Below are 13927 nucleotides of genomic sequence, written 5' to 3' on the forward strand. Positions count from 1 at the left end.
TAAGAAAAAGAACTGAATCTCATCTCATCATGAATTGATTTAGGCCCATAAGGAAAGCATTTCTTAATCCTATTAGAACTGCATGCCCCAACAGTGAGAGACTATTCTTCACATATGTGTAAGTGCATTGACTTCCCCTGAATAAAATCAATTCTTCTCTTGTAGTGGCCTGATGGTATGAATAAAGCATTGTGAAATCATATCTGATGCAGCTGTGAGGGAGTTTACTCACTTCAGGCGATGCAAACTGTTCCATGTGTGCATGCATAATGTGTCACATAGAACTGCCGACCATGATAACTCACCTCTCGTAGTGTCTCCGTGTACACGTGGCGGCACTTGTGCTGCTTGGGTTCCCGCCCAATTCATCATATACATGCTTCCACTGTCTGCGGACCGTGATCTGAAGTGGACGGATGAACAGACAAAGAGATAAGACAAGGAGAAAACAATAATATGAGACAAAGGATGACAATGAGATGAATGTAGAGTGAGGAAAATGGAAAAAATATGAGTGGAAGAAAGAATTGAAGGAAAAAAAAAAAAGGAAAACAAATAGAAAAAACACAAGTGGTTGAGATCACTTTGAGGTCTTGGGGAGTTACTGAGTCATGATGTTCCATTTATTGAATCCTCAACACTCAATTCTCTAACATAATAAGCTCTGTTAACATCATGCAGTCAGTTGTTCCTGCTATAACCCCTTATCCCATAACAGATGACGGGCTACAACACAAAACACAAAACTCCAAGCCGCCACAGAGCCAACAAAGCCGGGACATGAAACGTGAGATAATCAGCTGCAGATATAAGGGTTTTAAAAGGATATGAGCCCCCAATTATATGCACTGGATCCTGTTTACGGTCTGGTCTGGCTGTCTGTTTGGATGACATTAAACCAGCTAGCTAATGAAGAAACAGGCATGAGCAATACACTTGACGACTCAACATCAAACATTGACTTCACTTTGGAAACACGTCGCACATGAACAGTGAATGAATAATCGGCAGGTGGGGCTGCCAAGTTAAATGACTGTGCCTCATGCATACTCAGTTCTTCGGTTGTGTGTGTGTGTGTGTGTGTGTGCGTGCAGTACATGTGGGTACACACTGTATGTGTATTTCACTTCGTCTGCAACATGGGAAAAAATGAGCGATTTCACCAATTTCCTTTCTGACCAGTGCAGAGCAGAGGAACATGTGTTTTCCACTCCAAAGGGGGGTTTTGAAACAACGGCATCATTTTTTTTGCTAAATGTGACTCCGAGCAAGACTTTTCTTCTTGGGAAAATAGTGACTGACCTCAAGGGGCAAAAGGAGGGCAGAAGGGAGTAAAAGGGCAGTGAAGAAACAAGGGAGGTTGGTAGGGTGTAGGCGACAGAGGAGGAGATAATAAATTAAAAAAAAGAGAGCAGGAAGCGGGAAACAGAAAGAGAAGGAGACAGAAGATTGAAGGGAGGGACTTCAACGAAAGTGAGGGAATATATCACCACACATGTGAATACTTACCAACTCATATCCTCCTAGTTTCTGGGCAGCTTGAAACATGGTCCAAAGGTTGACTGTGGAAGACAGAAGACAAACAAGGCAGTCAGGAAGTGAGCTGAAAGACATGACGTCACATTCAGTCATTACACCAGAGAGAGGGAGATAAATACAAGCCTGGAGGAAGTGTTACGATCCTTTAGTTAAGTCAAAGCAGCAATAGCAACAGGTACAAATACTCCATAACAAGTTAAAGACTTAATTTAGGAAGAATTAACAACAAAATATACTGAAAAGTACTCATTATGCGGAATGTCGAAATACATAAAGTGGAGTAATGAGGACGCTATTTACAGACTTAACATCAAACCTGAATATTAAAGTATTGTACTTGAGACAGACAAGCAGACAGATAGATAGATAGATAGATAGATAGATAGATAGATAGATAGATAGATAGATAGATAGACAGATAAATAGATAGATAGATAGATAGATAGATAGATAGATAGATAGATAGATAGATAGATAGATAGATAGATACATACATACATACATACATACATACATACATACATACATACATACATACATACATACATACATACATACATATTGCAGTGAAACAGGGTAACTTCTTATGTTAGATCATTTTCACACATACACTGCTCCTCAGCTGAAAGGATGAATATTGAATACTTGTACAATCACCGCTATGTGATAAAATACAGAATATGTTTCATCCTGACAAGGAGATTTGTTAATCATCAACCGCTGCCTTGCAGGTATGAATGAAACCATTACAAGCATCAAACGCTTGGCAATATACTCAAACTTCTGTTTGAACTAATGCAAATTAATTTGCATTGATTTCCCCATGCAAATACTCCATGACAGGCCATATCAAAATACAAGTCTTGTGTAACATTTTCCTAAAAATAGCCATGTAAGCTTTCAGAAAGGCTTCACATGGCTGTCTGTCTTTGAAAGAAAATGTTTCCCACAAACAAAGAACCACAAGTTCATTGGAGCCCTTTTTTGTGCCAATGACATTTGTATTTGCTTTCTGTAACATCATTGTTTAACATTTTTATATGAAGGCATATAAATAAGAAAAGGAGGCCTCGCCTGGGGAGAAATCCATCAAAATTCAATCTGTGCGTACACAAAGCCTTGCATTTGTCAAAATGACATTTTCCTATCTCCGCATTTGACAGCATTGATTTTTTCCCTTCCCTCCTCTCTGCTACCGTTGTCAATGCACGGGTGGAATAACAAAGGGAGCTGGGTAGGTTTTTCTGTTTGAACTGAGCACTCCGGCGTATTGTGCTCTCTGACTGTAGAAACAGAAAGATGGTCTATTTAACTAGCGTGTTATGCATCGACAGTAATTACCACAATAGCACGCGGGACCGAGAGGGAACAGAACAGATAAAGGAAATGAGAGAACATGCCTTTTCTTAGATGTCTTGTCATTAGCAATTTCTTTTCTTAATTCCCCTCTATTTGGCAGGAGCAATTATCACTGAGATAAGGATGACAAAACAGGAACACAATGCAGCCTCGATGACACACCGATGGCATGGCAATTAGACAACAAGGCTAAAAGAGGGAGACAAATTGGAACTGATGTTCACAATCACATGCTGATGCCCGAGCACTGAAGCACGCACGAGTCTGGCATAGTCGCGCACATACAGTTACGAGTTAATCTTGCAGATCAAGGGCATCCAGAATATACAATGTAACCACAACTACTCCCGTTTTATTCGTACTAAATCCACTTTCTCTCTCTCTCTCTCTCTCTCTCTCTCTCTCTCTCTCTCTCTCTCTCTCTCTCCCTCTCTCTCTCTCTCTCTCTCTCTCTCTCTCTCTCTCTCGGCGCCTCTGCTGCACCGTACAACTTCAATTGCAGCAGCTGTAGAGCAGAGTCAATATTAACCAAGTGGTAAAAAATAGAAGGACAGCAGCAGCTTACATGAATAAACTGTAACACAAAACTGTTTTCCATGTCATTCCCTGTGATTCAGGTGGAAGTGTGACTTCTGTCCCCATGAATGGGTTTCCTGAAGTGATTCAGAACTACGTTTTCCTTCTTCGTCTCCAAGAATACTTTGTCACGGACCGTTAATGGAGCCGACTTGAGGCATTTCATAGTTGAATTAATCAATACAGTAAAAACGATCTGACACAATTTCTAAAAGCAATGAATTATTTCAGCATTTTTTTTAAAGCAGAAATAGTGGAAAACAGCAGATTATTTTACTCCATATTTTTTGAAGATGTTTGAAGATGTCACCTGGACTCCGGGGTGGTAATTTTTTCCATTTCATAGACTAAACCAATAACTGATGATTAATTAAAGATAATAATTGCCTTAAATGTTCACAATAGTATTAGCTACATTTTCCTTTTAAACATATTAATTTATTGTGATTATTACAGGTGTGGAGTCTCAGATCTGCACCTTTGCTCTAATATGTTTTATGCATACAAACCCTGGTGTGGAATGTAAATTCAGCCTGAGAGTGAGGTGGGGAAACAGGTGGGAACTGTGTTAACTGGCAAAAGTAATTTCACTGGGTTTAAAATATGTTATGAGCCAATCGATGTAATGAAAGATTGACTGGATTTTGGGGGCTTATGTCTCTCTGCTGGGCTGTTAAAAATCACAATTGTGGTCTTAAAAAAAACCATCAGGTGAGACTCCAGATCTAGCAGATAAAGAGGAATAAATAGTCCATGTTCGGATTCAGATCGGGTTTTTTGGAGGTGGATCAAATTGGCGCAGCCGACAAAGCATGGGTAATTCTGGTAAATCATTCAACCATCTGTTGCTTTGTTAAATTCCGGAGAACTTCATAAAAAGATTATTAGTCAAACGCAACTAAAATAACACAATTTCAATTTCCATTACAGGAAAGCGCATTCTTTGATCTTTTAATGCATTTGTAGCGAGTTTAAAGGGAAGAATATGAGAACAGCGCCTGATTACATCTAAGGGTTTGTTGTATTAATTATGATGTGTTTTCCTTTTTTTCCCCTTCTCTTTACATGCACTGATGTGTGCTCGCTGCCAAGGACGAAGTTTAAACAGCATGATTTCACCATTTAATGAGGGCCCTGCTTATGATGTGTCTGGTTTTGAGATTCAAAGCATGTACTGTATGTAAAACAGTTGGCGCGTGGACTTCGACTTTATTCTGAGCTCAAACCGAGAAATGCCAACTAAAAGTAAAGCATGTTGGGTATGTAATTCTCCCTCCGTCGCCCTCTCTTTCCCTCTCTCTATCTCCCTCAACCACAATGACCTATTTAAGCAACAACATGTCGGCAGTCAAGATGACAGGATTGTCAAAATACCACGGCAGGGTTAGCAGAGTCGAGGCGACCGCAGCTTACCTTCATGTAACAGTTTAGAGTAATGAGCTTTAGTGTGCTATAAACTGTCATTGTTAAATTAAATTGACATCTCTCTCCCTCTCCTGCTTCTTGTTAATTTGCTGATGTTGACACGCTACGTTCTGATGTGAGTGGCTGCATCTTTCTCGGCTCATTCGACTTCCTTCCCTCTCGAATGGAGACATCTTTTGAAAGAAAGTACATTTTGAAAAGCCACGGTTTGAGGTGAGAGCCCACGTTCCCGTGTGTCTTGCATCGAGAGGAAACATAAAACAAACACAAACTCCGAGAACGGTTTCAAGAGACCTGTGTGATGTTTACGTGCATGTTTCTCCTCTCTGTCCCGTGCACACCGAGTGCAAGCTAAGCATCCGACCTATATTGGAAAATCTTTCATCTTTGGCAGACGTGTTTCGCATACATGTGATGTTCTTCTAACATTGTTAGAGGACGTTCTTGGCCTTCACAGGAAACCCCTTTGACAACTGTGAGAAGATATTCTCTTCTTGTATAAAAGCAAGCCAAAACAAGCCTTGACAGGAAGTCTCCAGAGTCTTTTACTAACCACTAAATGTGATTTTTCTCAACATAGACAATTATTCCTTTAGTTTATTATTACCGCAGATTGAATGTGTTTTTACAGTTTACCAGCAGTGTAATTTAGGGATTTTGGGCGTAATGCCTGCAGTAGTTGGCAGCCATTTTTACTTTTCCCCCCGACTGCTCTAATATTATGGATAGTTAGAACACATGTCTGCCCTTAACTTGACTGAAAAGCAGCTCATAGTTCCTCTTCTGATCACAACGGGGGGGGAGCACTATAGATATCGTGGTTGGAGATGCTGATTAACATCCCCACGTTTCTTTTTTTTTACCCCCTGCTTATCTTACTATCGTGTTCTTACAGAGTGCCACTCTGATATCTAAACTAACATTCACTTCTGTTTCTTTTCTCAACGCACAGGATATTTTTGGAGCAGAAATAATGTGTTTTCTTCTTCTTCTTGCATGGAAATTCTGAACAAGTTCGCTACTTTAACGCCTGTTCCTACAGGTGTCTTTTACTCTGATACCCTTATCAGCCCACTAACCTTCTCCACTGTTGATGGTATGACCTAGATCTCGAAAATAGCCAACGCAATGTCTCCACACTAACTTTACTATCAGGAATTTGAGTCATAACTCGAGTACTCCATTGTTTAAACATTGCCAGTGAGGGAATAAGAGACAACGTTGTGCTACTCACTCTGTTTGAAGCCGAGGAAGGGGATCCTCTCTATGGGCGTGTCTCTGTCTTTCATGTACTTGTAGAGCTCTACTAAGAATGCTTGCTCCTCAGCTCGGCTCTCCTCTGATGTTTCCTCCTCTTTCCTTTCCTCCCTCTCGTTCCTCTCCTCTTTTTCCTTTTCCTTGTCCTTTCCTCGCTCCTTCTCCTCAGCTGAGGATTTCTTGCTGAGGCCATAGGCCTTGTGTCTGGATGCCGGGTTGAGTTTTCCGTTGGGTACCATTTTACAGTTGGGTTTGACCTGCGAAGAGAGAGCGTAACTTCAGATTAAATACTTAACAGACTGTTACACAAATGATGTCAGACAGTTTGGATGAGATGTGTTTGGGTTCAAGCGCAAATAAATATTTTTACTGGCAGCCTCTGATTGGTTATCAATGGAGCAGATCTTCCTGTCATCACAGATTAGTTTGACTCCAGCTGCGAGAGCGAATTGTTTCATCTGCCCAAGGTCATAACCACAGTTGAGGGGCTTTTATAGATATTTCCTTCAGTTTGAATATCACAACCAATGTTAGATAAATATTTGATGACATCGCTAGGAAACCGTGGCTCACATTTTTTTCTTTTTTTTTACTGTAATCTGTTATTTTATCGACCCAACGATTAATCGAGAACGCAATGTCGGAACGTCTGACGAAGACTTTGCTTTTTTATTGCCTAAAAAATAAACGGGAAACTGAATTCAAACTGGCTCCTGTTGTTTCTCAACTCCAACTCAAGCTGCTACTCGGACTGTAAACAATGGCAGTTATCCGGATATCCGCTGGCTACACCAGAACCCCAAAGATATTGGCTGCTGTCCCCAGAGGCTACATTGACGACAGACCGACAGCCGGTGGGCTCCTCGATTGACTCAACCCTCACAGCCGCATGCCTTCCTGCATGTATTGGACATAATGTAACGCTAATATATAATGTACACTGCTGCTTTGTCTCTCACAGTAAATTGTTACAATCAAATTTATATCATACATATTTTTTTTTACAATTGGGTCCTTTGTAAAGAAGGCAGGGTACATAAAAAACCCAAACAACCTATCTTTTTATGTATTTTCAAAGAGTTCTTTATCTATTTATTTATTCATTATGTGTGCTGAGTGATGTGCATTTCCCCTTTAGCATAAAAAAAAAAGAGTCTAATCTTGTCTAATCTTATCTTACCTTGATAGTAGTTTTGCTGTCTGGGCTGCAGGGGTCTTGTGCTGCCACTGCTGTTGACCCCTGGGTTGACCCCGATGAACCTTGACCCTGACCCTGGGAGTCCCTCCTCTGAGAGATGGACAGCTTCTTCTTCCGAGGTCGCCCCTTAAGGTTAGGAGCTGAGGGAGAGGGAAACGGGGACAATGAGAATAACCACTTAGGTGGAATCGCGTGCGCTGATGCAGCGCTGCGCCGTTAAGGCCTTTGAACAACCACACAGGTGTTTTCAGTTATTCTGGCTGATTAGCCCTCTCTGCTCAGGTTAAAGGTGCTCGGCGCATTGATGGGAATTATGTGGTCGCAAATCTCCGTCGACCAATAAGAATGTCAAAGGTGAAATTTGTCCCGTCCTAAGAGGTTCAACAAAGCTAACTCAGGGAGCTGTCACTCACTGAGTCTGTACACGTCCACACAGTCACGAGAAAAAGTCTAATCGGACAGTTTAACTGGAAACAATTTACACAGGCTATAAATCACTTTGCATTTGCCAAAATTTGGCTACGTCTAATGTTTTTATCTTCAAACGATCATCAATAAACTTTGAGAGGGAGAATAAAAGAGATAAGAAACTGTTCTGAGATGCATTTCTCCGGGAACTCGCTGAAGAGGAGGAGGCCATGACAAAAACATTGACAATCAGGGAAAGGAATTTCACAAGCCTGCTAGCCTGTAGCTAATTATTTTTAAACTGGATTAGTGCAACATTGTGGTGAACGGGGTAGCAGGCTGCCAAATTGCTCCAATGTGCTAGTAAACACAATCCTCAAATTCCCCCCACAGCCGAAAAGAGAAACTACATTTAAATTCACACAGATGTATTTTTAGGAATTGAAATGAGGGCGTTGTAACAGCCTTAGTATAATACTGTAAATGGCAAATGTAGTTAAACCCTCAAAGGGAAGAACAGTTTCTGCTGAAAGAAATATTCAACACAGATGCAACAAAAACTCATCACAGCAACCATAATGTGGCTTTTTTTGTCGTGTTTTTCCGTTGCCATCTCGCCATCATCAGCATATTGAAGAGTACATTATAAAGCTTTGCTGATGTACCAATCATTATTTCTCTGGTTAGCCCGCTCATGTCTTAAAGCTGAACATTGCTAATTAAAAACACATGAACCTGCCTGATAGGAGCTCTTTGTTTGAAAGGCTGGCAGATATAATTGCTCAGTTCACATTACATACACAATAAAGTATTTAAGCCTTCCAAGTCCTTTGTACACCCACGTTTATGTCAACCCGCGACTGTAATGTAACTTCTTGGCAGAGTGCCTTGCCTCCACGCAGCAACACAAACAGAGATAAGCTCAAAGGAGGGAGAAAGAGAGAAACTTCAAATAATCCAAGTTCAGTCACGTATTTCACAGCATCAACATTCTTTCTTTCCATCTGCAATGACAATTAAATCACATCCAAGGTTGTTCTCTGCCAAAAGGGCTCTGTGATTATTTTCGTCGGATCAAATTCCCATCATGAAAATGTTGAAATAACACTGGAGGTGAGTAAAACTAAGAGGCAGTAATTAGAAAGGGTAAAACGATCGCGACTCAGCATCCTATCACTTCATGTTGTTATTATCACAACCCCTATGTGTAGAGAAACCATGCAGGGAAAAATCCAAGGGCATTTGTTGTGCATTTGTCATCGCTTTTACATTAAAAAACAAAACAAGCTTTCAACCCTGTAATCTTAACTTACTTAGCGCTGGCCGTGTTTCCACCGCCAATGTTTTCTCATTCTTCCGCTCACTCTGCCTCTTTTATTCTGCCAATTACTCACTAATGCTGAGAAATTGCATGAACGCTATTATTTACGGATTTACTTGTGTATACTTCTGAAGGGACAGATACATAATGCCACATATCATAGCAATTATACCCTGAGCTAATTTCGCAATGCCTGAGCCTGTGTAAATAAATCCATATGTAAGTAGAAATGTTCACTCAGTCGAGTGCAGATCTCCACCAGGTGTGTCTGCAACGACAACTGCTGTATTGTGTGATTGAATGAATAACCCACAATTGTTGAACGCCCCTGTCTAGACACTAATCGGGGGAAAGGCGTCGTAAAAACACAGCGACAATGTATGCAGGCAACTGGCCCGATGTTGTCGTATAAAAACCTTCATAATTGCCCAAAACAAAACTAATCTCACCAAGCTGTCTGCCCACGTAGCAGCAAGTGAGTGGCGGTGATATCCAGTATGGTAGCTCCGTTAGCTGGTTTCAGTTAGTGGTGGCCCCTACCGGCCAGGGGCCACTAAAGAGTAGTGAGTGAGGAGTCAGCAAGCAGTCAATGGGCAGTGTTAAACAGGCAATAAAATATGTTTTGTTAGTCACCGCAACCACATGAAGTCCCTGAGCATGCAGCCATAACTGGGCATTCAAAAATATTATGCAGTTTGCTGCAGCGGGACGCAAGATTAGCCGTAGATAGACACAAATATGCACACACACGAATATGCACACACACGCGTGACCGATCACATGATCCTCCTGGTGGGGGGGAAGAAACACAAATAGATACCAAATCACAATGAATGTGCTTTCCGACTAAAACCTTTGGCAATGTATCTGATGATTACATGCCGGATATTCACAGAAACATTCACGACACATGTGCAATCATACGAATCACAAACATGATGTGACATGTGACTTATTCCTGCAGGTTTTTTTTTTAGGAGATGTGTTGTTTAACATGACATCAGTTCACACAAACGTTGCGTAGGTCTGAGTGAGGTCACACTCTCAGTGCGGTTCTGTTTTTAGTCCAATCACTAACCCCCCCGACACCCTACACTGGGTTACATAACCTGCCTGTCTGTTTACATATTTCATCAGGTCAAATACTGCTGCGTAAGAAAAATGCTGCACTTACAGCAATACGCTGCTACATAACACATGGTGACACGACAGCGAGTGAGTTCAAATCCATCGACTTTCTCGTAAAGGACCAACTGAGTGCAGTTTAACAACACCAGCAGATATTACTGTAAACCGGGGTCAAATGGTGCATTTGTGTGTTTGTGTAAACATACACTAACAGACACACAAGGCCAAGCGCAGGTGAACTTTGTGCGCAGAGCTGCTGATCCGCTCTCCTCGTGGCAGAGTTGCATAAGTTAGGAGTCATCAGCTTTAGAATAACACAAAGAAAATCAAACTGTGCGGATTGATTTTCGAGAACGGAAACACAGACATTTATAGTCGGCAAAAAACAGAGCCGACATCACAAGGTAATGGTTTTACTGCACCCTGGGAGATGTGATATTTTTACTACACTGTGGGCATTAAGTGTTTTTTTGGTACTAGAAAGCAAGGAGAGCATTTGAGTATATATGGTAATTTGCTCAACGAGCCAAAAATGGGCACCATAGTCATACGCCAACAATGGCTGCGGACCTAACTGCAAAGTTCCTTTTCGCTTCCTTCGAGTTACTTATTTCTGCTTTGTGGGTCTCTGACATGACTTGGAGACAAGTGACCAGAGGACTCTACTCTCACACACACACACACACACACACACACACACACAGGTGAGGGGTATCCCCGGGGGTGTGAATCCATCATGTCTTGTCACAGAGCACAGCCCCCCCGAGCTATGGAAGTCGCGGCGTCTATCGCGGTGAGATTCACCGCCTGACAACTTGATCTCTGGATGCAGTCGAACGCTCTCAGCTCCTAACGGCTTTACACGGCGTCCTCGTCTGATAATTTCTACCCGCTCAGATTCAATTAAATGCAGGCCTAATACCTCTGTTTCGCTGCCATTCAGTTGATGTCAATGATAATGAAAAAGTCATTAGAGAAAGCTCGGGAAGGGTTCTGACAGTTCTATGCATCAACAGAGTGGAGCCACGGGGAACCACAACAAAATGGACTGATTGATTGAGAGGCTGCTGGGAATGGAGAGACATATCAAGCCGGCTGGAGAATTCATCTGACGAAGGCCTCGGTTGATAACACTCACAAGATTGACTGAGGAAAAAAAGCTCGATATCTACGTGTGCCAACTTAATGATCGTCTCTTTAAAAAGGAGGGTGGTTCCAAAAGTCCTCTTTGAATCAGACGGACAAATTATCACTCTGATGGGGCACATTTCTTTGGATTTGATTGGCAAAGTGAAATTAAAAACATACTTTGATTTATTTAAGTAGATTAGCAGCCAATTATCCTTTCAATTAGCAGTTCGGGATAACACTAATCAGTGAAATAATCTGTCACCACTGCAGATGATGCAGTGGTGACTTTTTTCTTTTTTTTTTTTAAAGGTCGAGAGATGTCAATTTTGGTCTTTTGTTCAACGTGTCTTTGTTCCAAACTGAATGATTTCTACAGCTTTTGTGTAGACTGGCACCACTTCACAAGGCATTCTCCTGTCATGTGTGTCTAATTTTATTTAGCAAATGTTAGCATACACACTCGCTCAACAATGACAGTTCACATAAACATCATACCAACTTGACATCAGTATGTGGAAATGGAAACAAGGCTGGTATGAATAATGATCATTCATTTTATGCAGATTCATCAAGGTCAAGTTGGAATAAATCACTTATAAAAGTTGTTATAAAAAATACTGTCCTGAGTGTAAAAGTTACTAATGACAGAAAACACAACTCTGGTTCAACATCAGGTGACACCATAATATTTACAATTATGTGAATATTAAGTATGAAATACCTCCATCTAAAAGCTTTTATCCCCCATGCAGATGAACTGTGACTCGCAATAATTATCTACCGATCATTAAACAAAACTCCTATAATTGTCGTCACTCAAACTTTTAAATTCTGTTTAACTTCAACTTCCTCTCACAATAATCAGGTCAAAGTTCAAAGAGGTGAGGGAGGAGGAGGGAGAGGAAGACGAGGGAGACATGACTAGAACAAGTAGTGGTAGGGGGAAAAAAAACAACATGTTTTGACATATTTTGTCATCTCACTTGGTTGCAAATTCACTAAAGGCCTGACACCCACTCTGCAATTATCAGCATAACTCTCTGCCAAAGGTAACGTTCATGTTGCAATACACGGCCCTGTCTTAACAGAACAGTGTGTCCCCCAGGACAGAACACAAAACAATACATTACAATTTTTCATTATAATTCACCTCCTGTACGAACAAGTAATGTCTCACTGAGTTTACAAAGCTTTTATGAGATAAGAGTGATGAGGCCAAAAGGGCAGCATATGAATACCACATAAAAATGACACTAATAAGTGTTGAAACAAACCAGATCTCGAGCTCAAATATATTAACCATTCAAGTCGGCGCAGCAGCGCAGCGACATAGAGTACAGTTATTTTACAACTCCATTATAATCAATGTCAATTTGAAGACACACCTTGATGAGTCACACAGTGCAAGGGGCGGAAGATTTAAAGGATTTTGAACCAAACACGACGCAAATTTGTCTGTAAAACGTCTGACGAGCGCAGGCCACAATGCCTTCAGCTTCGGGACGGATATGTATCTGCACAGGTGAGAAGGATTACTCCTCTGGGACGGATTTGTAAATGAAACTGTAGCTGTGAATACGCCCACACGCAGACAAAGAAGCTCGCTCAGGTCTGGCATACATGGTTACAGTGGTTCCTTGGAAATTTACAGCCAGTCATAAAACACAAGGCTCCATGACAGACAGTACTTAAACCCTGTAAGCAAAGACCAGATGCATTTTTATGGTTGTAAAAATAAAAAAAGATCCTGATAATGAAGCCATAATATGGCTGAAAACTTTTCAGACGGACAACAAGGGCAGACTTTTGTAACTCAAATAAAACTTGAATAGAATAAAATAGAAGAGAAGAGAATATGAGTCATGGGTTTCAAAATAGGATTCCTCTGGAACAATAACATCGCCTGTCAGAATAAGAAAAGAGATAAACCAAAGTAAATAAAACCTAACAAATAATGAATAAAACCTGACAAATCACGATACAAAACAGCCTCCAATGTACTCTTGAGACACCGACTTTAATCTGTAGAGCAGCGGAGCATTAAATGTGCGATCAGTGAAGTGATATTACACTTTGGTGTAACATTTTAACTCCACTGGAGGCACAGGGATGTGACAAGGGAGGCTCCAAAGCAGCAAGTTAACAGTACCAGAGAGAATATTTTTTTTTAAAAAAGGCAGCGACTACTGATTCCTCAGCCAGCAGTGACAGGCGATGGTGCGACTTCACATGAAAGACCTCAGAGGTTGGAGGGATTTCAAGTGTTTCTGCTCGAAGACGGCATGCTTCTGACCACAGTTTGAGGAGGTGACTGAAACATTTAGGTTATGTGCTCCTATTTGATTGAGAAACATGTCCGAGTAACTGTGTCCAACTGGGCACATGCATATATGTACACAACCCATCTCACAGGGCATATGTAATCATCTTTATGTATCAATATTCATGTATCTTTTTGAAAGGAGATTTGCCTTTCGAAGTATAGTCGTAAATCCGAACGCAATCGTACTAATATTATGAGTAATGTCTGCTGAGTATTCGTAATTATGTTTTTAAATTTCAGATGACAGTTCATTCATTACAGT

The 13927-nt window shown here is 41.0% G+C and overlaps 1 protein-coding gene across 1 annotated transcript in view; it reads right to left on the bottom strand.

Annotated features, from left to right (window-relative positions):
* arid5b (AT-rich interaction domain 5B) overlaps positions 1-13927 on the bottom strand; it is a 70288-nt gene that overhangs the window by 10905 nt on the left and 45456 nt on the right. The window contains exons 5-8 of the mRNA XM_068568727.1: positions 7337-7494; positions 6134-6413; positions 1510-1562; positions 306-403 (exon numbers count right to left, since the gene is read on the bottom strand). Of these exons, the coding sequence (XP_068424828.1) occupies positions 306-403; positions 1510-1562; positions 6134-6413; positions 7337-7494 (589 nt within the window). The remainder of the gene's footprint in view (positions 1-305; positions 404-1509; positions 1563-6133; positions 6414-7336; positions 7495-13927) is intronic.

This window comes from Clinocottus analis, unplaced genomic scaffold (assembly GCF_023055335.1).
Source record: "Clinocottus analis isolate CAN_PGR_092001 unplaced genomic scaffold, fCliAna1.0.p SCAF_8, whole genome shotgun sequence".
Lineage (NCBI taxonomy): Eukaryota > Metazoa > Chordata > Actinopteri > Perciformes > Cottidae > Clinocottus > Clinocottus analis.